General features: G+C 42.8%; 1 protein-coding gene across 1 annotated transcript in view; it reads left to right on the plus strand.

The window, feature by feature from the left end:
- akirin2 (akirin 2) overlaps positions 1–14806 on the plus strand; it is a 28347-nt gene extending 13541 nt beyond the window's left edge. Inside the window, exons 3-5 of the mRNA XM_070885556.1 lie at positions 10080–10232; positions 12098–12169; positions 13329–14806. Of these exons, the coding sequence (XP_070741657.1) occupies positions 10080–10232; positions 12098–12169; positions 13329–13339 (236 nt within the window). The 3' untranslated portion in view covers positions 13340–14806. The remainder of the gene's footprint in view (positions 1–10079; positions 10233–12097; positions 12170–13328) is intronic.
- Positions 14807–24509: the final 9703 nt, after the last annotated feature.

Raw genomic sequence — 24509 nt, forward strand, 5'->3', positions numbered from 1 at the left:
GCTACAGTTGTACAGGGCATTGGTGAGGCCACACCTGGAGTATTGTGAACAGTTTTGGTCTCCTAACCTGAGGAAGGACATTCTTGCTATTGAGGGAGTGCAGCGAAGGTTCACCAGACTGATTCCCGGGATGGCGGGACTGACCTATCAAGAAAGACTGGATCAACTGGGCTTGTATTCACTGGAGTTCAGAAGAATGAGAGGGGACCTCATAGAAACATTTAAAATTCTGACGGGGTTAGACAGGTTAGATGCAGGAAGAATGTTCCCAATGTTGGGGAAGTCCAGAACCAGAGGTCACAGTCTAAGGATAAGGGGTAAGCCATTTAGGACCGAGATGCGGAGGAACTTCTTCACCCAGAGAGTGGTGAACCTGTGGAATTCTCGACAACAGAAAGTTGTTGAGGCCAATTCACTAAATATATTCAAAAGGGAGTTAGATGAAGTCCTTACTACTAGGGGGATCAAGGGGTATGGCGAGAAAGCAGGAATGGGGTACTGAAGTTGAATGTTCAGCCATGAACTCATTGAATGGCGGTGCAGGCTAGAAGGGCCGAATGGCCTACTCCTGCACCTATTTTCTATGTTTCTATGATCTCATTGAAACGTACAAAATTCTTATAGGGCTTGACAGGTTAGATGCAGCAGGGAGGATGTTTCCTTTGGCTGGGGAGTCTAGAACCAGGGATCACAGTCTCAGAATAAGGGGTCGGCCATTTAGGACTGAGATGAGGGTAAACTTATTCACTCAGAGTGGTGAATCTTTGGAATCCTCTACCCAGGGGGCTGTGGAGGCTCAGTCGTTGAGTATATTCAAGACCAAGATCGATAGATTTTTTGATATTAAGGGAATCGAGGGACATGCGGATAGGGCGGGAAAGTGGAGTTGAGGTAGAAGATCAGCCATGATATTGAATGGTGGAGCAGGCTCGAGGGGCCAAATAGCCCACTCCTGCTCCTAATTCGTATATTCTATGTTTCTTCCTCTGAGTTCACTGCTCTTTTGTTGCCCCCCCCCCCCCCCATGTGTCTCTTCATAAAAATTCCTAGCATACTCACATGCTCATCCTCACTATCTGCCATGGTTTTGATCATCAACAAGGTCATCTCTGACCATTTCTGAATATCCCTCTCTGCTCACATCCTCTATCCTTTAAATGTACCTGTTGCTCACGTCTTAACTATCCATTGCCAAATCTGGCTTGATTATCAAGCCCTACCAAGCAAAAGAATGGCCAGGTTCCCTTTCTCTACCTCCTTAAACCCTTATCCTCTCCCTTATTTTTAACTCGGGTGCAAGGAGCTCAGTAATTTCTTAGTCATCAAGATGGAGATCATCTGTTTAGCTGCTTTGCTGTTCCCCTCCCTCCCCCTTTCTCATCAAACTAAATCTTCTCCCAGTCCCTCTCCTATGCTAGCCCTGAACTAGATCCACTCTCTGTCCTCATGTCCTCTTTAAGATCATCTTGTCCATGACCCTACTCTACCCTCTACCCCATTCCCATGAAACTCAACTGCGCCAGCCACAAATACTGTGGCTACTGGAGCAAATCAGAGGCTGGGTATTTTGCTGCAAGTAGTGCACCTCTTGCCTCTCCTCTACCTACAAAGCAAAGTCAGTAGTGTGATGGAATACTCTCTTCACATGCCTGAATGGGTGCAGCTGCAACAAACTCTAAGTTTGACACCATCCAGGACCAAGTGTTCCACTTAATCTGTAACCTACTGATCACTTAAATATCCAAGCTTTCCACCACTGGCGTACAGTGTCTGCAATATGTACTATACAGAATGTGCTGCAGCAACTCACTAAGGCTTCTTCGACAGCACCTCCCAAACATGTGTCCTCCACTACGTAGAATGAGGAGGGCAGCAGGTGAATGTGCATGCTATCACTTCCAAATACAAGAAGGTGGTTCACCACCACTGTCGAGTGCAACTAGGGATGTGCAGTAAATTCAGGCCTTGCTAGCGACACTGAATTTAAGTAAAAACACATTCCTGACTTTCCTTTCCTGGCTTTGCACTAGACTGGTGGTGAACCACCACCTTGAACTGCTGCAAATCCACGTGGTGAGGGTACACCCATGGTGCTGTTAGTTGAAAGTTCTAGGTTTTTGACCCAGTGGCGACAAAGTCAGATATGTCCAAATTGGCATGGTGTGAGACTTTCAGATGAGAAATTTTGGAGCAGCTAATTTCATTTGGAGTATCTTAGAAATCGCACTTCTCTGCATTTAGTTTGCTCCATAGAAACATAGAAAATAGGTGTGGAAGTAGGCCATTCGGCCCTTCGAGCCTGCACTACCATTCAATAAGATCATGGCTGATCATTCCTTCAGTATCCCTTTCCTGCTTTCTCTCCATACCCCTTGATCCCTTTAGCCATAAGGGCCATATCTAACTCCCTCTTGAATATATCCAATGAACTGGCATCAACAACTCTCTGCGGCAGGGAATTCCACAGGTTAACAACTCTGAGTGAAGAAGTTTCTCCTCATCTCAGTCCTAAATGGCCTGCCCCTTATCCTAAGACTGTCTCTCCTGGTTCTGGACTTCCCCAACATCGGGAACATTCTTCCCGCATCTAACCTGTTCGGTCCTGTCAGAATCATATATGTTTCTATGAGATCCCCTCTCATCCTTCTAAACTCCAGTGTATAAAGGCCCAGTTGATCCAGTCTCTCCTCATGTGTCATTCCAGCCATCCCTGGAATCAGTCTGGTGAACCTTTGCTGAACTCTCTCAATATAAAGAACGTCCTTCCTCAAATTAGGAGAGACAAACTGAACACAATATTCCAGGTGGGGCTTCACCAAGGCCCTGTACAACTGAAGTAAGACTTCCCTGCTCCTATACTCAAATCCCCTTGCTATGAAGGCTAACATACCATTTGCCTTCTTCACCGCCTCTGTACCTGCATGCCAACTTTCAATGACTGGTGAACCATGACACCCAGGTCTCGCTGCACCTCCCCTTTTCCTAATCTGCCGCCATTCAGATAATATTCTGCTTCGTGTTTTTGCCCCCAAAGTGGATAACCTCACATTTATCCACATTATACTGCATCTGCCATGCATTTGCCCACTCGCCTAACCTGTCCAAGTCACTCTGCAGCCTCTTATCGTCCTCCTCACAGCTCACACCGCCACCCAGTTTGGTGTCATCGGCAAACTTGGAGATATTACACTCAATTCCTTCATCCAAATCATTGATGTATATTGTAAAGAGCTGGGGTCCCAGCACAGAGCGCTGCGGCACTCCACTAGTCACTGCCTGCCATTCTGAAAAGGACTCTCTGCTTCCTGTCTGCCAACCAGTTCTCTATCCACGTCAGTACATTACCCCAATACCATGTGCTTTGATTTTGCACACCAATCTCTTTTGTGTGGGACCTTGTCAAAAGCCTTTTGGAAGTCCAAATACACCACATCCACTGGTTCTCTATTGTCCACTCTACTAGTTACATCCTCAAAAAATTCCAGAAGATTCGTCAAGCATGATTTCCCTTTCATAAATCCATGCTGACTTGGACCGATCCTATCACTGCTTTCCAAATGCGCTGCTATTTCATCCTTAATGATTGATTCCAACATTTTCCTCACTGCTGATGTCAGGCTAACCGGTCTATAATTAGCCGTTTTCTCTCCCTCCTTTTTTAAAAAGTGTTACATTAGCAACCCTCCAGTCCATAGGAACTGACCCAGAGTCGATATACTGTTGGAAAATGATCAGCAATGCATCCACTATTTCTAGGGCCACTTCCTTAAATACTCTAGGATGTAGACTATCAGGCCTGGGGATTTATCGGCCTTCAATCCCGTCAATTTCCCGTCTAATAAGGATATCCTTCAGTTCCTCTTCCTCACTAGACCCACTGTCCCCTAGTACATTCGGAAGGTTATTTGTGTCTTCCTTTGTGAAGACAGAACCGAAGTACTTGTTCAATTGGTCTGCCATTTCTTTGTTCCCCGTTATAAATTTACCCGAATCCAACTGCAAGGGACATACGTTTGTCTTCACTAATCTTTTTCTCTTCAAATATTTATAGAAGCTTTTGCAGTCAGTTTTTATGTTTCCGGCAAGCTTCCTCTCGTATTCTATTTTCCCCATCTTAATTAAACCCTTTGTCCTCCTCTCCAGTTCTTGTGAGTTAGTTTAGTTTCGTTTTAGTTCAGTTTTTTTTTCAAAAGTGGGTGTGTCCAGCCACTTACGCCTGTTTTGCAAGTTTAGACTGCGAAAAGTTACTCCAAACTAACTTACAATAGTGTACACTGGCTCCATTCTAAGTTCTGAAAAACCTTACCTAGAGTTAAGTTCAGTGCAGGCGCAGCCAGAGATGGGGTGGGAAGCATTAAACATTTCACTTAAAATGGCCTAAAACCTCTTGCGATGATATTTTGCCTTGTATCTGCTGAGTGAGGACAGTTGTTTCTCTTTATAAATAAGCAGACAAATGAACACCTAATTGTGGCTAAGTTGATCCTTCAGAAAACATCATGCCCCATTATGTCCAACTGGAAAGCATTAAACACAAAGGATTAAAGCAATAAACACATCACATCAACACCTAATTGTGGCTAAGTTGATCCTTCGGAAAACATCAAACCCCATTAGTCCAACCTATTACTTGAATAACTCACCTTGGACTAGATTATCTCTCATTTGTAAGAACTAACTGTTTGGCAGTAAAATGTGCCTCTGTCAGGGACTGACTGTTCGAGTACCTAGTTGTCGTGATCCATGTTGGAACAAATGACATCGGTAGCAACAAGGAGAAGGCCCTGCTGAAAAAATGTCAGGAGTTAGGCTCTAAATTTAAAAAGCAGGACCTCGACGGTAATAATCTCAGGATTATTGCCCGAACCTCATGCAAATTGGCATAGAAGTAGACCGATGAGACCTAAACGTGGCTGTTGGATTCCTTTTCATGGGACACTGTACGCTGATGACACCCAGCCATACGTCACTGCCACTTCCCTCGACCTCTCCACAGTCTCTAAATTGTCAGACTGCCTGTCCGACATCCAGTTCTGGATGAACAGAAATTTTCTCCATTTGAATATTGGGAAGACCAAGGCCATTGTTTTCGGTCGCTGCCACAAACTCCATTCCCTAGCTACTGACTCCATCCCTCTCCCCAACTTCTGTCTGAGGCTGAACCAGAGTGTTTCGCAACTTTGGTGTCATGTTTGACTGAAATGAGCTTTTAACCACACATCTGCAGCATAACTAAGACCACCTATTTACACTTCTGTAACGTCACCCATCTCCGCACTTGCCTCAGCTCTTCCGCTGCTGAAGCCCTCTTCCATGCCTTTGTTACTTTTAGACTCGACTATTCCAACGCACTCCTGGCTGGCCTCCCACATTCTACCCCGCGTAAACTAGAGGTGATCCAAAACTCGGCTGCCGATGTCCTAACTCTCACCAAGTCCCGCTCACCCATCACCCCTGTGCTCGCTGTCTTACATTGGCTTCTGGTTAAGCAACGCCCCGATTTCAAAATTCTCATCCTTATTTTCAAATCCCTCCATGGCCTCGTCCCTCCCTATCTCTGTAATCTCCTCCAGGCACCCACAACCCCCCCGCCCCAAGATGTCTGCGCTCTCTCATTCTGCCCTCCTGAGCATCTGATTATAATCGCTCAACCATTGGTGGCCGTACCTTCTGTTGCCTAGGCCTCAAACTCTGGAACTCCCTGCCTAAACCTCTCCTCATCTCTGCCTCTTTTTCCTCCTTCAAGACAGTCCTTTAAAACCTACTTCTTTAACCAAGCTTTTGGTCACCTGCGCTAATTTCTACTTATGCGGCTTGGTGTCAAATTTCTTATCTCATAATACACCTGTGAAATGCCTTGGGATGTTTCATTACGTTAAAGGTGCTATATAAATGCAAGTTGCTGTTGACACTGGCACCAGTTCTGGGTCAGAAAGGAGCTGTATTGATGGGACAGGCTCCACCTGAACTGGGATAGGACACATGTCCTAGTCGAAAGGGTAAATAGGAGGTGACAAAGACTTTAAATGAGTAAGTTGGGGGGAGGTATCGACAAGAAACGTAACCAGCCTAAATATAAACAAAACAGGAAAAGAGAGTATAAGAAAGAATAAAGTAAGGGAGGACATTACTGGCAAGGGAATAAATAGAGTTATATAGAACAGGAGTCTTAACAAGATGGTTAAACATAAAGTGAGAGGAAATCCTATTAAAAATGAGTTAAACTGTCTGTACAGCAATGCACACAATGCCCATAATAAAACAGGGTATCTGGAGGTAATCATGTGTTGTGAGGAACCAGACATAGTAGGGATTACTGAGACATGGCTATAGAAAAAATCAGGGTGTAACATATTTAGGAAAGATAGAGGGGGAAAGGGGGAAGTGGAAGTTAGAGATAACATAATGGCAGCAGATAAAAATGATGCAGCTATCAGCAAGACAAAAATAGAATCCACATGGATAGGGATAAAAGAAAATAAAGATAATAGAAAATAAAGATAATAAAGGATCAATCACACTAATGGGTGTAGTCTACAGATCACCCAATAGTGGAGTGCAGTGGGGAAAGAAATATGCAGACAAATGAGCGAACTGAGTAAAAAGCAAAGAATACTCATGGGGATTTTAACTACCCTGATATTTATTGGACAGAAGTAGTAGGTAAAGGGTATAGGGAATGGAGTTCCTACAGTGTACGTGACTCCTTTCCAACCCAATTTATAAAAAGCCCAACAAGGGAGGATTCGCTATTGGATCTACTAATGGGGCACATCTGGACAATAGTGACCATAATATAATATGCTTTAAGACAATTGAGAAGGACATAAGTACAACAAAAAACAGGGCAATAGATTGGAGAGAGGTTTATTTTGAGGGTCTGAGAATAGAACTTGGAAAAATAAAATGGGCAACAATATTGGCAAACAATGGTGTAGAACAGCAATGGGAAACATTTAAAAGTGTTCAACAGAGTGCAGAAACAATCTATTCTGATAAAAGGAAAGAACAAACTAAACACTAATGAGACTCCATGGATGAATAAAGCCATAAGGGAACAATTGAGGGTAAGATTAGAGGCATACATTAAATACATAGACAGCAGGGGAGTGTGTGATAAGGGAGTGCATCGTGGCCCCCTGACCTGCGAGAGAACAGCTCCACAGGTCGGGCTATAAAAGAGCTGGAGCGGCGTACCACTTCAACCTCCAGCGCGAGTTGCAAGTTGCCCCAAGGATTTTGAGATGGGCGACTGGATGACGTAATCAAAACCCTGGTCGCCGTTTTGGAGCGTGGGCAGGAACATCGGCAGAGCCCAGGTACAGAGGAGTGGGAAGGTCAGGGTGGATGAGCGGCGTGTGTTTGTGGCGGAGGTGCAATAGATGAAGGTACGGGGTCCAGAAGAGCCGAGGGCCCAGGGGCAGCACGGACCAGCCCACACTGCGATATGTGTACGCGCTAGGTCCGTGCAACAGAGCAGGTCTCCAGTCGTCTTGGTTTAATCCTTGCCACTGGACCAAGACCTAGCTCTGTCAAGCCCATGTGGTGGCTGGTGTGCAACGGTCCCCGCACGTTAAAAAAAATTCACGCAGAGGCATCTTCCATCCCCTCAATTGGAGTTCAGGACTGGAACATTGAGTCCTTCATCGAAACACCTGTGAACTTGTGGAAGCATGTCATCCTCATTCGAGGGACCGCCTATGATGAGAGTAACGTGGTGTAACCCACCCATATCCACCACTGTCTCGTCTTGAATGTAGCCAAAGTTCCTATTAAGTGAAACATTGTATGTCTTTTTACACTATTTTCTTTTATTGTCTAGTTCTTGCTGGACTTAACTGTACTGGGTGTTTTATGACCCTTAGATAATTGAACAGATTGGTGGACAATTAGGACTTGGTACATTAACTATAGCCTTTGTTGCACAAGCCTTTGACGTCTTATCTCTTGCAACTTCTATAGTGAAATGAACCTATTCCCTTATTGTTACTGCAGTAATTTCCTTCTTTTACACACTCCCCTGCTGTGATGATAAGCCAGTGTATTAAGCTAGCAACCCTTTTAGCTTCCTAATATATCATTAATGCCAATTTGTTTGCTTATTTAATAATCTACATGTGCCTATCCTCAGAGTACAATGCCGTTGTCCCAGAAATGTGTCCTTTTCAAAAGTTAGCAGTGTCATTGAGGGGCAAAGATAGAATTTGTGAGCGCACAGTTTAAACCAACTCTTTCTACATTAACTTATGACATTTTTCTGTATTAGAATAATGTAAAAACATAACTATATTCTTGCACCTCTCCCAGCTGGTTACATGCGATTGGGGGCGGGGGTTGGGGAATAGGAATAGAAAGTGTCTAGTCATGATGCTCCAACCACTGTGTGGTGCAGGCTTGATGGACCAGCTGATCTTTTTCTGCCCATCATCCATATATAATTTGCAAAAGTGGTGCCATGTCCCTTTAAGGGCACACAGGCTCAGTTGTTTGGCCAGGGCACTTTGCAGATTGGAATGTGGTTGTCAGTTTCAACCAGCATTTTAAGATCGATTTGCATCTGAAATACAGCATGATACATGGAGTGTTGGAGCGTGATACGGGGACAGGACAGACTACAAGAGATAGGCCAAGTTAAAAACAGTTTAATTCCCCCTTAGAAATACAGTTTTCTTCAAGATAGTCATTTTACATCTATTAGGAAAGGATTATCATTTGAACACTTCCTTAAATATACTCCAATACGTTATGCAATACTTTATATAACTGATAGTTTCAGGTTGATATTTTCAAGAGTGACACTTGATGGAAGGAGATGTTTCCCTTCTGAAAAACCTTTCCTACAGTTAAGGAAATCGGCGCAGAGAAGACAAAATCGGCAGAGAAAAGATGCCATTGTTTCAGCCGAGCTGAAGACACTGGGGGTGCGGGGTCCTTTCGGCCCGGGTTAGGTGCAGGTCGATGTGGGGTCCTTTCGGCCCCGGGATAGGTGCGGGGTCCTTTCGGCCCCGGGATAGGTGCTGGGTCCTTTCGGCCCCGGGATAGGTGCGGGGTCCTTTCGGCCCCGGGTCGGTGCGGGGTCCTTTCGGCCCGGGATAGGTGAGGGGTCCTTTCGGCCCGGGATAGCTGCGGGTCGGTGCGGGGTCCATTCGGCCCAGGATAGGTGTGGGGTCCTTTCGGCCCAGGATAGGTGCGGGGTCCTTTCGGCCGGGGTGGCAGCGGTGTCATTTTCCGTTTCCAGCCCAGCCTCAGCCCTTGGTCAGTTTCCATTCCCAGCATCAGCCCTTCAGAGCGTCCCTCGTTTTCCTGGCAACATCAGTTTTTGCAGCAGGTCTTAAGCTCCACCCACTGAGCTTAAGGCCAATGTGCACCGCGCCAAATTCACAGATAATTCTGGCGAAACTCGGATTTTTTTTTCTGACTTAATCGGGCCACAAAAAAATCGGACGTATCTTTTCAATTGCGCCGTTCTAGCGGATATTGGAAACTTGGGCCCGTAGTGCTTGCCACTCCTCTACTGTCCAGCCCGGTGGGACTGCCCTCACTTGGTTCTACTCCTCCCTATCTGATTGTAACCTGGGTATTTATAACAGTGGCTTCTCTTTCTACCCTCTCAATCATCTAGAACATCCTCAAAATGGTCTATCCTTGGTGCCCTCTACTCCATCACTTACGTGTTGCCTCTTGGTTTCTATGGGTATGTTAAATGTCAGTTCTACCTCCTCCACTTCTCTCGACCCTTCCACTGTCACTGTCCTGTCAGACTGCTTGCCTGACATCCAGTCTTGGATGAGCCACAGAGCATAACTCTGCATCTGACCTATTGTACATTGAGTATCGGGTGACAGTGGGGGGGAAAAAGAGCTAAATGTCCAACCTTGGCATCCTTCACCTCTGACAAATGTTTAAAAATCTTAATGTATTGCATCCAGGTGGTTTTATGTTGTGGGCTTTTTATATCGTCCTTCTCTTTTAGATGCTGACTGACTTGCTGTACATTTCCAGCATTTTCTTTTAATAAAAAAAGCTTAAAATGACAAGACTTTACTTTTATTTTGCTTGATTTTTAAAAAAAATCCCAGGCACTTTATCTGGATCATTGTCACCACAGTCAAAGAAAGACCAGCCGCTGTTCACTTTAAGGCAAGTTGGAATAATCTGTGAACGCCTGATTAAAGAGCGAGAAGAGAAAATCCGTGAAGAATATGAAGAAATACTGGATACAAAGCTGGCAGGTAAATCTGGGCCTTCATGTGTGGACTTGAGTATTTTGTAGGGTGGAATCTCATAAATGAAATTGCTCTAGAAGGTTTTCTTGGTTTGAGGCAGCACAAGGGCTAGTACTGAATTAACGCTCGGGTGCAGTGTAGCAATCTCACTCGCCTCTTGCTGAGCTGTTCTTTCCTTTTGGGAGTGTTGAGATAACACGGCTTATTGGGATACTTGATTTAATTAAATACAAATATTTACATTTGTGATTGGAGCTATGGAATAAAAAGTTTAAAAAAAAAACTTGTAGCAATCAGTCTCGTAATACAATCAGTTTTAAAGCACTTTTCTTGGACCCAGATTTTAATAATCGGTGGTTTTCTAACTTTTTCCTTTTGCGGGCAACACCCAGCAACATAACACATACTTTGAAGATGCTAATGCACTCCGAGACCCTAACTCATACCTTCCAAGACTAGCTTGGCCATTGAAGAGAAAACTGAGGAATTGCAGAAAATATTTTGTCACGTACAGTAACAGAAATAATATGCCAGTAACTGTCTCGGGATCCTTTTGCAGACCCCAATTTGGAACCTTTCACTCAGCACCAGTCTGCATTCAACCGAAAAGCAGAACTGTTATAAGTAGAAATGAAGTGACTGTTGTTATAGTCTTGGCTCCCAGTGGTATGGAATCTGCCCTGTGTATGTTGCATGGTAGATTTTGCAGCATCAGTAAAAATGATTTGTCCATGGCCAGAAAAATGGTAGCTGGCGTTGCAGGAGTCAAATGTTTAAATTGCACCCCTCTAATGGTAAACCTAGATGCAGTAGTGCCAGTTCATTTTAGTTTACAAACCCGTTGCTAAAGTTGGAACTTATCTGGGGCATTGATAGCTTAGCATATATACTTTTTGTTTCTTTTTTAAATTGCATATAGGCTTCCCCTGTAGTCATGTTGCACCAAACATTTGAGCCCTCCCACCCCAACTCTCCAAAAGCAAGCAAATCTGCACCCTGAAAATAAGATTTTTTTTTTGTGGTTTCAAAAGCACAAGTACAGTAATTTGGGCAAGTCCAGGATTAGTCTTGGCAGTATGGGAAATCATGGCCAGAGAAAAGTTGTGTGGTAATCAAACTAGTTCCTTCCTTTTATTTTGCTAAATTTTTGCACAAAACAAGTATCAGTAATTGTCCAGTTTGAGTACATTGGTCCCATGATTGATTGATCTGCATTTTGGTTGTATGTCCTGTGATTTACTGCTTGTTATGGGTGTCTGCTGTTATTCAGTGGTTTCTGCATCCAGGGCAAGTGTTGGAAGGTACAAGGGGGCTGGAAAATGAGAGGTGGTGGTCTGAGAGAGTTCTGGTTGGTTGGCTTTTCATGGGGGTGCAGGATTTGGGAGTTGGGGCAGGGGGAAAAAATAGGGGTGCTGGCCTGATTCAGCTCAGCTGAGTACCTTTGGCAGTCTGACAGGTTTGATTGTTGTGGTTTCCTGATGTGAGCCACAACTGGAAGGGGCGAGGAAGACATAATTGTCCTCGAAGCAGGAGGCATTTTTGTTTTATTTCCAAATGAAAATTCAACCATCTTTGCACGTGGATATGTTTGGGGGTGAACGATTTCCACTCAGTATTCATTTCATTCAGCTGTAACTCTACTAGGGGCAGGGTGGAGAGTTGCTATTTGAGCACAGGGTGGAGTGGGGAAAGAGTTCTAGTGTATGTTCATAATTATGGACAAAACTGCCATGTAAAATTTGTAAAAGTTCCCTTTATGGACTTTATTTTTATTTGATCAAAACAATGTAATTTTTATCTAATAGTGTAATCTGGAATGGTGCTTATCTAGTCTCACTAGCCTGACTTAAGTCCTTTAAATGTTTTTTCAGAACAATATGATACTTTTGTGAAGTTCACGCACGACCAGATTATGCGACGATATGGAGAGCAACCTGCAAGCTGTATGTATATAGACCAATTTTTTTTTAATGCTGTGATCCTAGACCTGTGTATTTCCATTTTAATCTTGTGTGTGCCACATCCTTGACTTAGAGGACAAGATCTTCCAGTGTCTTGAGTCAGCAGCTGGTAGTCTTGAATGTGGCCTGAGGTGATTCGCCCTCCTGAGGAAAGGTGCATGCCTGTGAAAAGCAAGGCTGAACCCACACCCTGCCACGCATGTTTTTTTTTGCAATAATATACTGCATCAACAGAAAAGTGCTTTAGCAGTTACTGGGGGCGGGGAATCCTCATTTTTAAAATGGAGTCATTCTTGGCTTTTCAATGTTCTAGCAACATGTGACCAGAGCATATCCGACGCTGCATTTATATTGTAGTGCTCTAGATGATTCTATACAATAAACTGTAACTTCCAGTTCTGTGGAATATGCTGGTTTAGATTACAACAGGATGGTGAGCAGAACTCTGTAAATGTGTTTTGAGTCCCGCCCCCCCCCCCCCCGGCCATATGGTCAGTTTATATCGCTGGACCGATGGTTGTGGCCCTTGGTTCCATTTACCCAATGGGATGGCCTTGACTACTTGTGGCAATGTGAGCGACAACTTTGCAATAGCATGGTTCAAAAGTCATGATTGCAACTTTAACAAAATGTATGTTGCCAGTCTGTGGGTATGCTGCACACCCAGCCAGAATAAAATGAGTGGTGTTGGCAGATGTAGATGACTTTGCATTTTGTACTGTGCCTTCACCACAGGGAACCCCCATTTGTCAGGTGGTGCTCTGCTGCTGTAGGCATTAATGGCATCTCATTTATTTTGCAGCACCATACTCAAGTTTGACTGCTTTGGCAGCTATGCTGTAATTCAAAGGAGATAGTCAATTTGTTCAAAAACTTGGAAGGAAGCTAATTGAGGTGTCCTTGTTTCTAATAGTGGCTGATCTATTGAAATGGCCATTTCTAATTTAAAACTCCCAAGGAAAATCCAGTGCCTTGTGGCGTATTCAGTGTCCTGTTCATCGGTAGTTGGAGGGTAACCGAAGAATTGTTTGCCTTTTCTGTGCAAATAAGGCAGGCTTATATCTTTGCAGAAAAGTATGCTAATTTAAAATGTTATCTTGGTGTGGCCTGGAGTTAACATTTATTCTCTTCTAATTCACAGATGTGTCTTGAATTGTTCCATGTTTCTGCGGAGTGCCCTTTTCCTTTTGAACACTGCAAGTTGGCTGTTTCTCTGAGACTTATAGCAGTGCCATATTAACCACCTGTGAGCACAGGGTGTTTTCAGCTTGTGTCAGTGGCAACCACTTTTCTGCAGCATATGTTTATTGGAGTGCTCCCTGATGTGTCATCACCTTATTGGACCTTCGCTACCTGTACTTATATACCAGTGGCTCCCTCTGTTAAAATTTTGCTGTATTGTTAAAATCTGAAAAGCTTTTTTCTTTCATTTTAATGACTTTAAAGGAGCAATCTGGTATTCCATGATTTGCCCTTCGCATATAATTTCAGCACTGTATCTTAAATGCCAGATTTTTAGGAGAATAATCAGTCCAGTATGGTTTTGGTAATGAGCCTTTTTTTGCAAACTTTGACTTCTAGCTACCAAAAGGCAGAAGAGAGGAACCATCAATCTACTTTTTTATTACTATTCCTTGTGTAAATGTTCTTAAATTTTCTCAAGCTGGATTTGTGGAGGCTCTGTGTTGTCCGGTTTTTAGAACCAATTCATATTGACAATATGGAGGTTCACTATCAGATCTGCAGGTGAACAAGGTGAAATGTGGCTCCCTTGTTTTTATGTGATTTAGTATTTCCATTTGAACTAATTAGTGAAGCATAATTCAATCTAGTCACAAATGTTCTGAAGAGTCCAAACTTGAACTTGAATGAGTTGCAGCAGCTTGATCTGTTTCCCTGACAGCCAGTAGAGGAATGACTGCAGTTTGACCTTATTTTCTATTTGGGATATTTACCTATGTTAATATTAGATATGTTAAGTCAGAATGTTGCTTTCCAAAAACTGTTTGGATACTAGGTGTTTAAATTGTATACAAATTTGACTTTTTTAAACCTGATATTCTTGATTTCTATTAAGCTTATTACTGTGGTGATTCAAGTGAATTTTGAAAATGACTAACAAGAAACTAGGTCCAGTTAACCATTGAACTACAAATGCCCACGAAAACTGATAATGAAGATGCTTCCAAGAGAGCAGCTGTGAAGATGTGGTAACCGGTAGCAATGTCTTCAGTGACTGCAGGCCTGAGATTAAGATGGCTGGAAGGCAAAGGTTTGCAAAGGCTCATTGTGCACTACAACACTTCTGCAGGCAAAAATTCAGTTTGTATGTTGGATGACAAGATTAATTATCCCTACTGTAGGATACGAGAGATTGCCTACATGTAGCTGTGGTCTTGCCTGTCAAATGAAAGGTTCAGAAGGGAGTGTGTTCTGAGAAAGAGAAAAGAGGGGTTAGGAAGGGGTAACTGAAGCTTCATAGTAATTTGAGTAAAATAGTAAATTTTATTTATTCTAGCAGTCTTTCAAAGTTTATTTCCGCATTTTGATGTACCATTATTTTACTGTTCTTTGTAGTGTAATGGAATTTAGTTGACAATAAAAAAAAGTTTACATCCAGTTTTAAGGAGTACTGTTTAAAATATTCTGTGAAAAATGTGGTGAACCGCATTACAAAGGTATCAACTCCAAATGCTTAAGACTGTTGAATATTCATTATTTAATATCTTGTGATGCAATGTACTTTCCTTTCTGACGGAAATGACAGACTCTGGGCATTATAACTAATATAAAATTTGAATGGAGTAATGTTTTACTTTCATTTCAGCATTTCTAGCCTGTAAAATGGACAAATAAGATCTACTTCTGCAATAGTTAATGCTGAATTATAGAAATTTACAGCACAGAAAATGTTGGAGTCCATTATTAAAGAGGCAGTAGCAGGACATTTGAAAAAGCAAAATTCGGTCAGGCAGAGTCAGCATAGATTTATGATGGGGAAGTCATATTTGACAAATTTGCTGGAATTCTTTGAGGACGTAACGAACAAGGTGGATAAAGGGGAACCAGTGGATGTGTTTTTGGACCTCCAGAAGGCATTTGACAAGGTGCCACATACTAAAAGTTCACGGGATTGGGGGTAATATATTAACATAGATAGAGGATTGGCTAACTAACAGAAAACAGAGAGTCAGGATAAATGGTTCATTCTCTGGTTGACAGCCAGTAACTAGTGGGGTGCTGCAGGGATCAGTGCTGGGACCCCAACTATTTACAACCTATATTAACGACTTGGAAGAAGGGACTGAATGTAACATAGCCAAGTTTACTGACCATAAAAAGATGGGAGGAAAAGCAATGTGTGAGGAGGAGACACACAATCTGCAAAAGGACATAGACAGGCTAAGTGAGTGAGCAAAAATTTGGCAGATAAAGTATAATGTTGGAAAGTGTACGGTCATGCATTTTGGCAGAAAAAAATAAAACAGCAAGTTGTTATTTAAATGGAGAAAGATTGCAAAATACTGCAGTACAGCAGGACTTGGGGCTACTTGTGCATGAAACAAAAGGATAGCATGCAGGTATAGCAAGTGATCAGGAAGGCCAATGGTATCTTGGCCTTTATTGCAAAGGGAATGGAGTATAAAAGCAGGGAAGTCTTGTTACAGTTATACAGGGTATTGATGAGGCCACACCTGGAATGAGCCTCCGATCAACAAGAGCAGGCACCGACGACGAGATCCAACACTGCCTCCAGTGCGCCAGTGCAGCCTTCGATCGCCTGAGGAAAAAGAGTGTTTGAAGACCAGGCCCTCCAAACTGCCACCAAGCTCATCATGGTCTACAGGGCTGTAGTAATACCTGTCCTCCTGTATGGCTCACAGACATGGACCATAGACACCTCGTTGCTGGAGAAATATCACCAATGATGTCTTCGCAAGATCCTACAAATCCCCTGGGAGGATAGACGCACCATCATCAGCGTCCTCACTCAGGCTAACATCCCCAGCATTGAAGCACTGATCCCACACGATCAGCTCCGCTGGGCAGGTCACATGGTCCGCATGCCAGACACGACTCCCAAAGCAAGTGCTCTACTCTGAGCTCCTTCATGGCAAACGAGCCAAAGGTGGGCAGCGGCAACGCTGCAAGCCTCCCTGATAAAGTGCAACATCTCCACTGATACCTGGGAGTCCCTGGCTCAAGACCGCCTTAAGTGGAGGAAGTGCATCCGAGAGGGCACTGAGCACCTCGCGTCTCAACGCTGAGAGCATGCAGAAATCAAGCGCAGACAGCGGAAAGAACGTGCGGCAAACCAGTCCCACCCACCCCTTCCCTCACCGACACTCTGTCGCACCTGTGACAGTCTGGCTCTCGTATTAGACTGTTCAGCCACCAAAGAACTCACCTCAGGAGTGGAAGCAAGACTTCCTCAATTCTAAGGGACTGCCTATGATGATGATGACTGCGTGCAGTTTTGGTTTCCATATTTACAAAAGGATATACTTTGGAGGCAGTTCAGAGAAACATAGAAAATAGGTGCAGGAGTAGGCCATTCGGCACTTCGAGCCTGCACCACCATTCAATAAGATCATGGCTGATCATTCACCTCAGTACCCCTTTCCTGCTTTCTCTCCATACCCCTTGATCCCTTTATCCATAAGGTTCACTAGGTTGATTCCGGAGATGAGGGGGTTGACTTGAGGAAAAGTTGAGTAGGTTGGGCCTCTAATCATTGGCATTCAGAAGAATGAAAGGTGATCTTATCGAAACGTATAAGATTATGAGGGGGCTTGACAAAGTGGATGCAGAGAGGATGTTTCCATTGATGGGGGAGATTAGAACTAGAGGGCATGACCTTAGAATAAGGGGCAGCCCATTTAAAACTGAGATGAGAAATTTCTTCTCAGAGGGTTATAAATCTGTGGAATTTGCTGCCACAGAGGTGTGGAAACTGGGACATTGAATAAATTTAAGACAGAATAGACAGTTTCTTAAACGATAAGGGGTTATGGGGAGTAGGCAGGGAAGTGGAGCTGAGTCCGTGATCAGATCAGCGGAGCAGGCTCGAGGGGCCGTATGGCCCACTCCTGTTCCTATTATGTTCTTATTTATAGACCCAGTGTGTTACACATTTTGTTGTATTATTCCCCTGTAACTTGTGGTTTTTAGGACTTTTTTTCATTGGTAGTTAATTTAAAACTGTAAATGCCTACAATGTAAATTTTGTGAATTCACTGTATAAACTAGTGTACAGTCCTCCAATCAGTACGGCTCTGAAAAGTTATGATAGTTGCAAAAAATTTGGGTATAATGTGAGCTAATATAAACCTTGTTTTGTGTGTTGGGTAGTGAGATCAATTCCTTGATGAAGTACTGTGGTCAGCAAACTGCCTTGTACAACCTATGGGCAAGATTGGTAAATCTAGAAAAATGTTCTACATTGAGAAATTCTTAATCATACTTGATGTGGTTGCAAAGTGACCACAGTTGGGAACTAAATATTGCAGGATACTTAACTTTTAGAAAAGATAGACAAAACAGAATAGGAGGAGAGGTAGCCCTGATACTAAAGGATGGGATAAAGACAGTAGAGAGAAAGGATCTTGGCTCGGAAAATCAAGAAGTAGAAATAGTTTGGGTGGAGTGAAGGAACAGCAAGGAGCAGAAAACATTGGTATGAGTTGTTTACAGGCCCCAAACAGTAGTTGTACTGTAGGGCAGAGTATAAATCAGGAAATTAGAGATGCATATAACAACGGTAATATAGTAATCATGGGGGACTTTAATCTACATATGGACTGGGCAAACCAAATTTGCAGTAATAGTGTGGAGGACGAATTCATGCAATGTATGCAAGATAGTTATCTAGATCAGTATATTGAGGAACCAACTAGGGAACAGACTATTTTAGATCTAGTATTGTGCAATGAGAAAAGGTTATTTAATAACCTTGTAGTAAAAGGACCTTTTAGGGAAGAATGACCATAATATGATAGAATTTTATGGCATTTGAAAGTGATTTAGTCAAGTCTGAAACTAAGGTCTTAAACTTAAACAAAGTAAACTGCATAGCTATGAGGTGTGAGTTGGCTAAGGTAGATTGGGAAACTACATTAAAAGGTATGACGGTAGACAACCAATGGCTAACATTTAAAGAATTAATACATAATTTACAACAAATATACTTTACTTTTAAGGCACAAAAATCCCATGGGGAAAAATGGTCTAACTGGTTAATGAAAATTTAGATTGTATTAGATCGAAGGAACAGGCTTATAATGTTGCCAAAAAGAGTAGTAAGCCTGAGGTGTGGGAGGATGTTAGAATTCAGCAAAGGGGGACCAAGAAATTGATGAGGAAAGATTTTTTTTAAAGAATACGAGAGTAAATTAGCAAAGGACATAAAAGCAGATTGTAAACATTTCGATAGGTATATAAATAGGAAGAAATTAATGAAAGTAAACGTGGGCCCATTAGAGGCATAGAAAATAGGTGCAGGAGTAGGCCATTCAGCCCTTTGAGCCTACACCGCCATTCAATAAGATTATGGCTGATCACTCCCTCAGTACCCCTTTCCTGCTTTCTCTCCATACCCCTTGATCCCCTTAGCCGTAAGGGCCATATCTAACTCCCTCTTGAATATATCCAATGAACTGGCATCAACAACTCTCTGCGGCAGGGAATTCCACAGGTTAACAACTCTGAGTGAAGAAGTTTCTCCTCATCTCAGTCCTAAATGGCCTGCCCCTTATCCTAAGACTATGTCTCTTGGTTCTGGACCTCCCCAACATCGGGAACATTCTTCCCGCCTCTAACCTGTCAAATCCCGTCAGAATCTTATATGTTTCTATGAGATCCCCTCTCATCCTTCTAAACTCCAGTGTATAAAGGCAGAGTTGATCCAGTCTCTCCTCATATGACAGTCCAGCCATCCCTGGAATTAGTCTGGAGAACCTTCGCTGCACTCCCTCAATAGCAAGAACGTCCTTCCACAGATTAGGAGACCAAAACTGAACACAATATTCCAGGTGAGATCTCTGTACAACTGCAGTAAGACCTCCCTGCTCCTATACTCAAATCCCCTTGCTATGAAGGCCAACATACCATTTGCCGCCTTCACCGCCTGTTTTACCTGGATGCCACCCTTCAATGACTGATGAACTATGACACCCAAATCTCGTTGCACCTCCCCTTTTCCTAATGTGCCACCATTCAGATAATCTGCCTTCGTGTTTTTGCCCCCAAAATGGATAACCTCACATTTATCCACATTATCCTGCATCTGCCATGCATTTTCCCACTCACCTAACCTGTCCAAGTCACCCTGCAGCCTCTTAGCGTCCCCCTCACAGCTCACACCGCCACCCAGTTTAGTGTCATCTGCAAACTTGGAGATATTACTCAATTCCTTCATCCAAATCGTTAATGTATATTGTAAAGAGCTGGGGTCCCAGCACTGAGCCCTATGGCACTCCACTAGTCACTGCCTGCCATTCTGAAAAGGACCCGTTTATTCTGACTCTCTGCTTCCTGTCTGCCAACCAGTTGTCTATCCACGTCAGTACATTACCCCCAATACCATGTGCTTTGATTTTGCACACCAATCTCTTGTGCGGGACCTTGTCAAAGGCCTTTTGAAAGCCCAAATACACCACATCCACTGGTTCTCCCTTGTCCACTCTACTAGTTATATCCTCAAAGAATTCCAGAAGATTCGTCAAGCATAATTTCCCTTTCATAAATCCATGCTGACTTGGACCGATCCTATCGCTGCTTTCCAAATTCACTGCTATTTCATCTTTAATGATTGATTCCAACATTTTCCCCACTACTGATGTCAAGCTAACCAGTCTATAATTACCCGTTTTCTCTCCTTTTTTAAAAAAAAAAAGTGGTGTTACATTAGCTACCCTCCAGTCCATAGGAACTGATCCAGAGTCAATAGACTGTTGGAAAATGATCACCAATGCATCCACTATTTCTAGGGCCACTTCCTTAAGTACTCTGGGATGCAGACTATCATGCCCCAAGGATTTATCGGCCTTCAATCCCATCAATTTCCCTAACAATTTCCGGCCTAATAAGGATATCCCTCAGTTCCTCTTTCTCACTAGACCCACTGTCCCCTAGTACATTCGGAAGGTTATTCGTGTCTTCCTTCATGAAGACAGATCCGAAGTATTTGTTCAATTGGTCTGCCATTTCTTTGTTCCCCATTATAAATTCACCTGAATCCGACTGCAAGGGACCTACATTTGCCTTCACTAATCTTTTTCTCTTCACATATTTATAGAAGCGCTTGCAGTCAGTTTTTATGTTCCCTGCAAGCTTCCTCTTGTACTCTATTTTCCCCCTCTTAATTAAACCCTTAGTCCTCCTCTGTTGAATTCTAAATTTCTCCCAGTCCTCAGGTTTGTTACTTTTTCTCGCAAGAGAAAGGCAGAGACAGGAGACATTATAATGGGTAATAAGGAAATGGCAGAGACATTAAACAAATACTTTGTATCTGTCTTCACGGTAAAAGACATAAAAAACATTCCGGAAATAATGGGGAACCAAGGGTCTAGACAGAATGAGGAAATTAATAATAATAATGCCATAATATGGAGAAATTAATGGGACCAAGTAGCAACAAATCCCCTGGACATAACTACCTGCATCCTAAGGTTTTAAAAGAGGTAGCTACAGAGATAGTGGATGCTGGTATTAATCTTCCAGAATTCCCTAGATTCTAGAACAGTCTCCAATGATTGGAAGGTAGCAAACATAATCCTGCTATTTAAGAAAGGAGGAAGAGAAAAAACGGGAAACTAAGCCAGTTAGCCTGACATCAGCAATAGGCAAAATTCTAGAATCTATTATTAGGGACATGGTAATAGGGCATTTAGAAAATCGTAATATGATCAGGCAGTGTCAACATGGTTTTATGAAAGGGAAATTGTTTGACAAATCTGTTAAAAGGTTTTTGAAGATGTAACTAGTAGGATAGATAAGGGGGAAACCAGTGGATGCAGTGTATTTGGATTTTCAAAAAGCATTGGATAAGGTGTAACACAAGAGGTTATTATACAATTAAGACTCATAAGAAATAGGAGCAGGATTAGGCCATACAGGGCTTTTAGGCATTGAGCCTGCTCTGCCGTTCAATAAGATCATGGACTCGGGTCCACTTCCCTGCCCGCTCCCCATAAACCCCTTAACGGTTAAAAAACTGTCAATCTCTGTCTTAAATATATTCAATGACCCAGCTTCCACAGCTCTCTGAGGCAGTGAATTCCACATATTTACAACCCTCTGAAGAAATTCCTCCTCATCTCAGTTTTGAATGGGTGGTCCCTTATTCTAAGATTGTGCCCCCTAGTTCTAGTCTCCCCTATCCACCTTGTCAAGCCCCCTCATAATCTTACATGTTTTGGTAAGATCACCTCTCATTCTTCTGAACTTCCATAAGTAGAGGCCCAACCTACACAACCTTTCCTCATAAGTCAACCCCCTCATCTCCGGAATCAACCTAGTGAACCTTCTCCGAGCTGCCTCTAAAGTAAGTATATCCTTTCTTAAAAATGGAAACCAAAACTGTATGCAGTATTCCAGGTGTGGCCTCACCAATAGCCTCTAACTGTAGCAAGACTTCCCTGCTTTTATGCTCCCTCCCCTTTGCAATAAAGGCCAAGATTCCATTGGCCTTTCTGATCACTTGCTGTACCTTTTGTGTTTCATGCACCAGGAGCCCCCAGGTCCTGCTGTACTGCAGCACTTTGCAATTTTTTTCCATTTAAATGATAACTTGCTCCTTGATATTTTTTTTTCTGCCAAAGTACATAACCTCACACTTTCCAACATTATACTCCATCTGCCAAATTTTTGCCACTTACCGAGCCTGTCTGTCCTTTTGCAGGTTTTTTGTGTCCTCACACATTGCTTTTCCTGCCATCTTTGTATCATCAGCAAACCTGGCTACGTTACACTCAGTCCCTTCTTCCAAGTCGTTATTATAGATTGTAAATAGTTGGGGTTCCAGCACTCCACTAGTTACTGATTGCCAACCCGAGAATGAACCATTTATCCCGACACTTTGTTTTATGTTAGTTAGCCAATCCTTTATCCATGCTAATATATTACCCCCAACCCTGTGAACTTCTTTTGTGTGCAGTAACCTTTTATGTGGCACCTTGTCAAATGCCTTCTGGAAGTCCAAATACACCACATCCCTTTATCCACCCTGTTCGTTACATCCTCAAAGAATTCCAGCAAATTTGTGAAACATGACTTCCCCTTCAGAAATCCATGCTGACTCTGCCTGACTGAATTGTGCTTTTCCAAATGTTCTGCTACTCCATAATGGACTCCAACATTTTCCCAACCACAAATGTTAGGCTAACTGGTCTATGGTTTCCTGCTTTTTGTCTGCCTCCTTTTTTAAATAGGGGCGTTACTTTTGTAGTCTTCCAATCTGCTGAGACCTCCCCAGAATCCAGGGAATTTTGGTAAATTACAACTAATGCATCCACAAACCCTGCCGCTACTTTTCTTATTTCTTATGTTCTCATGGGATATGGGGTAATATATTGCATGGATTTGAGGATTGATTAATGGACAGAAAATAGTCAGAATAAGTGGAACTTATTCATGTGGAATTCCCTGCCGCAGAGAGTTGTTGATGCCAGTTCATTGGATATATTCAAGAGGGAGTAAGATATGGCCCTTGTGGCTAAGGGGATCAAGGGGTATGGAGAGAAAGCAGGAAAGGGGTACTGAGGGAATGATCAGCCATGATCTTATTGAATGGTGGTGCAGGCTCGCAGGGCCTACTCCTGCACCTATTTTCTATGTTTCTATGTTGGCAGGCTGTAACTGGTGGGGCACCGCAAGGATCACTGCTTCGGCATCAGCTATTTACAATCTATATTAATGACTCAGATCCCTTCATCTTAACGTATCCAAGTTTGCTGATAATACAAAGTTAGGTGGAAAAGCAAGCTCTGAGGAGGATGCAAAGACGCTGTAGAGAGATATAGACTGGTGGACTGGGCAAGAACATGGCAAATGGAAGAAAATGTGGGGAAGTGTGAAGTTAGTACTTTGGTTGGAAAAACAAAAAAGCAGAATATTTTTTGAATGGCGAGAGACTGAGAAATGTTTGCATTCAGAGAGACCTGCGTGTCCTTGTACTTGAATCACAGAAAATTAACATTCAGATACAGCAAGCAATTCGGAAAGCAAATGGTATGTTAGCTATTGTTACAAAGGGATTAGAGTAAAAGAGTAAAGAAGTCTTACTACAATTATTCAGGGCATTGGTGAGGCCACTCCTGGAGTACTGTTTACAGTTCTGGTCTCTTTACCTAAGGAAGATATACTTGCCTTAGAGGGAGTGCAGCAAAGGTTCACTGGACTGGATCCTGGGATGAGGAGAGATTGACTAGCCTAGGCCTATATTCCCTAGAGTTTAGAAGAATGAAAGTTGATCTAATTGAAACATAAAATTCTTAAGGGGCTTAACTGGGTTAATACTGAGATGATGTTTCCCCTGGCTGGAGAATCTAGAACACTGGGTCACAGTCTCAAAATAAAGGGTCAGCCATTTAGGACCGAGATGAGGAGAAATTTCTTCACTCAAAGGGTTGTGAATCTTTGGAATTTTCTACCCCAGAGAGCTGTGGATGCTCAGTAGTTGAATATATTCAAGATTGAGGTCGATTAAATTTTAGGAACGAAGGGAATTAAGAGATATGGAGATAGTGAAGGAAGGCGTTGTTGAGGTAGAAGATCAGCCATGATCATGTTGAATGGCAGAGCAGGCTTAAAGGGCCAAATGGCGTTCTCCAGCTCCTATTTCTTATGTTCTTATACAGCACAGGAGGAAGCCATTTGGCCCATTGTGCTCTTTGAAAGAACTAACCAATTAGGCCCACTCCCCTGCTCTTTTTCCATAGCCCTGCAAATTTTCCTTTAAGTATATATCCAATTGCCTTTTGGAAGTTACTAATTAATCTCCACCACCCTTTCAGGCTGTGCATTTCATTACACGAATTATATGTAAAATTAATTCTCTAATTACAAATCTTGTTTGCAATACTAAGTCTTCAATGCAGAAAGAAAGCAGCTGAATTTTTCCAAAAAATATTTGGAGTGATTTCATCAATTTCTCTTCTCCTTGCTAGTGGTAGCTATGTGCTGACTGCCTATTTATGAACATTGATATTTGTAGTTTTCATTTTGATTCATGCATTCCTTACCTGTTCAATTATGATTTCTAGCCGTCATCCAAACCTCTACTGCCTGTATCCTAATTCGCACCAATTCCCATTCACCCGTC

This window comes from Pristiophorus japonicus, chromosome 7, assembly GCF_044704955.1.
Source record: "Pristiophorus japonicus isolate sPriJap1 chromosome 7, sPriJap1.hap1, whole genome shotgun sequence".
Lineage (NCBI taxonomy): Eukaryota > Metazoa > Chordata > Chondrichthyes > Pristiophoridae > Pristiophorus > Pristiophorus japonicus.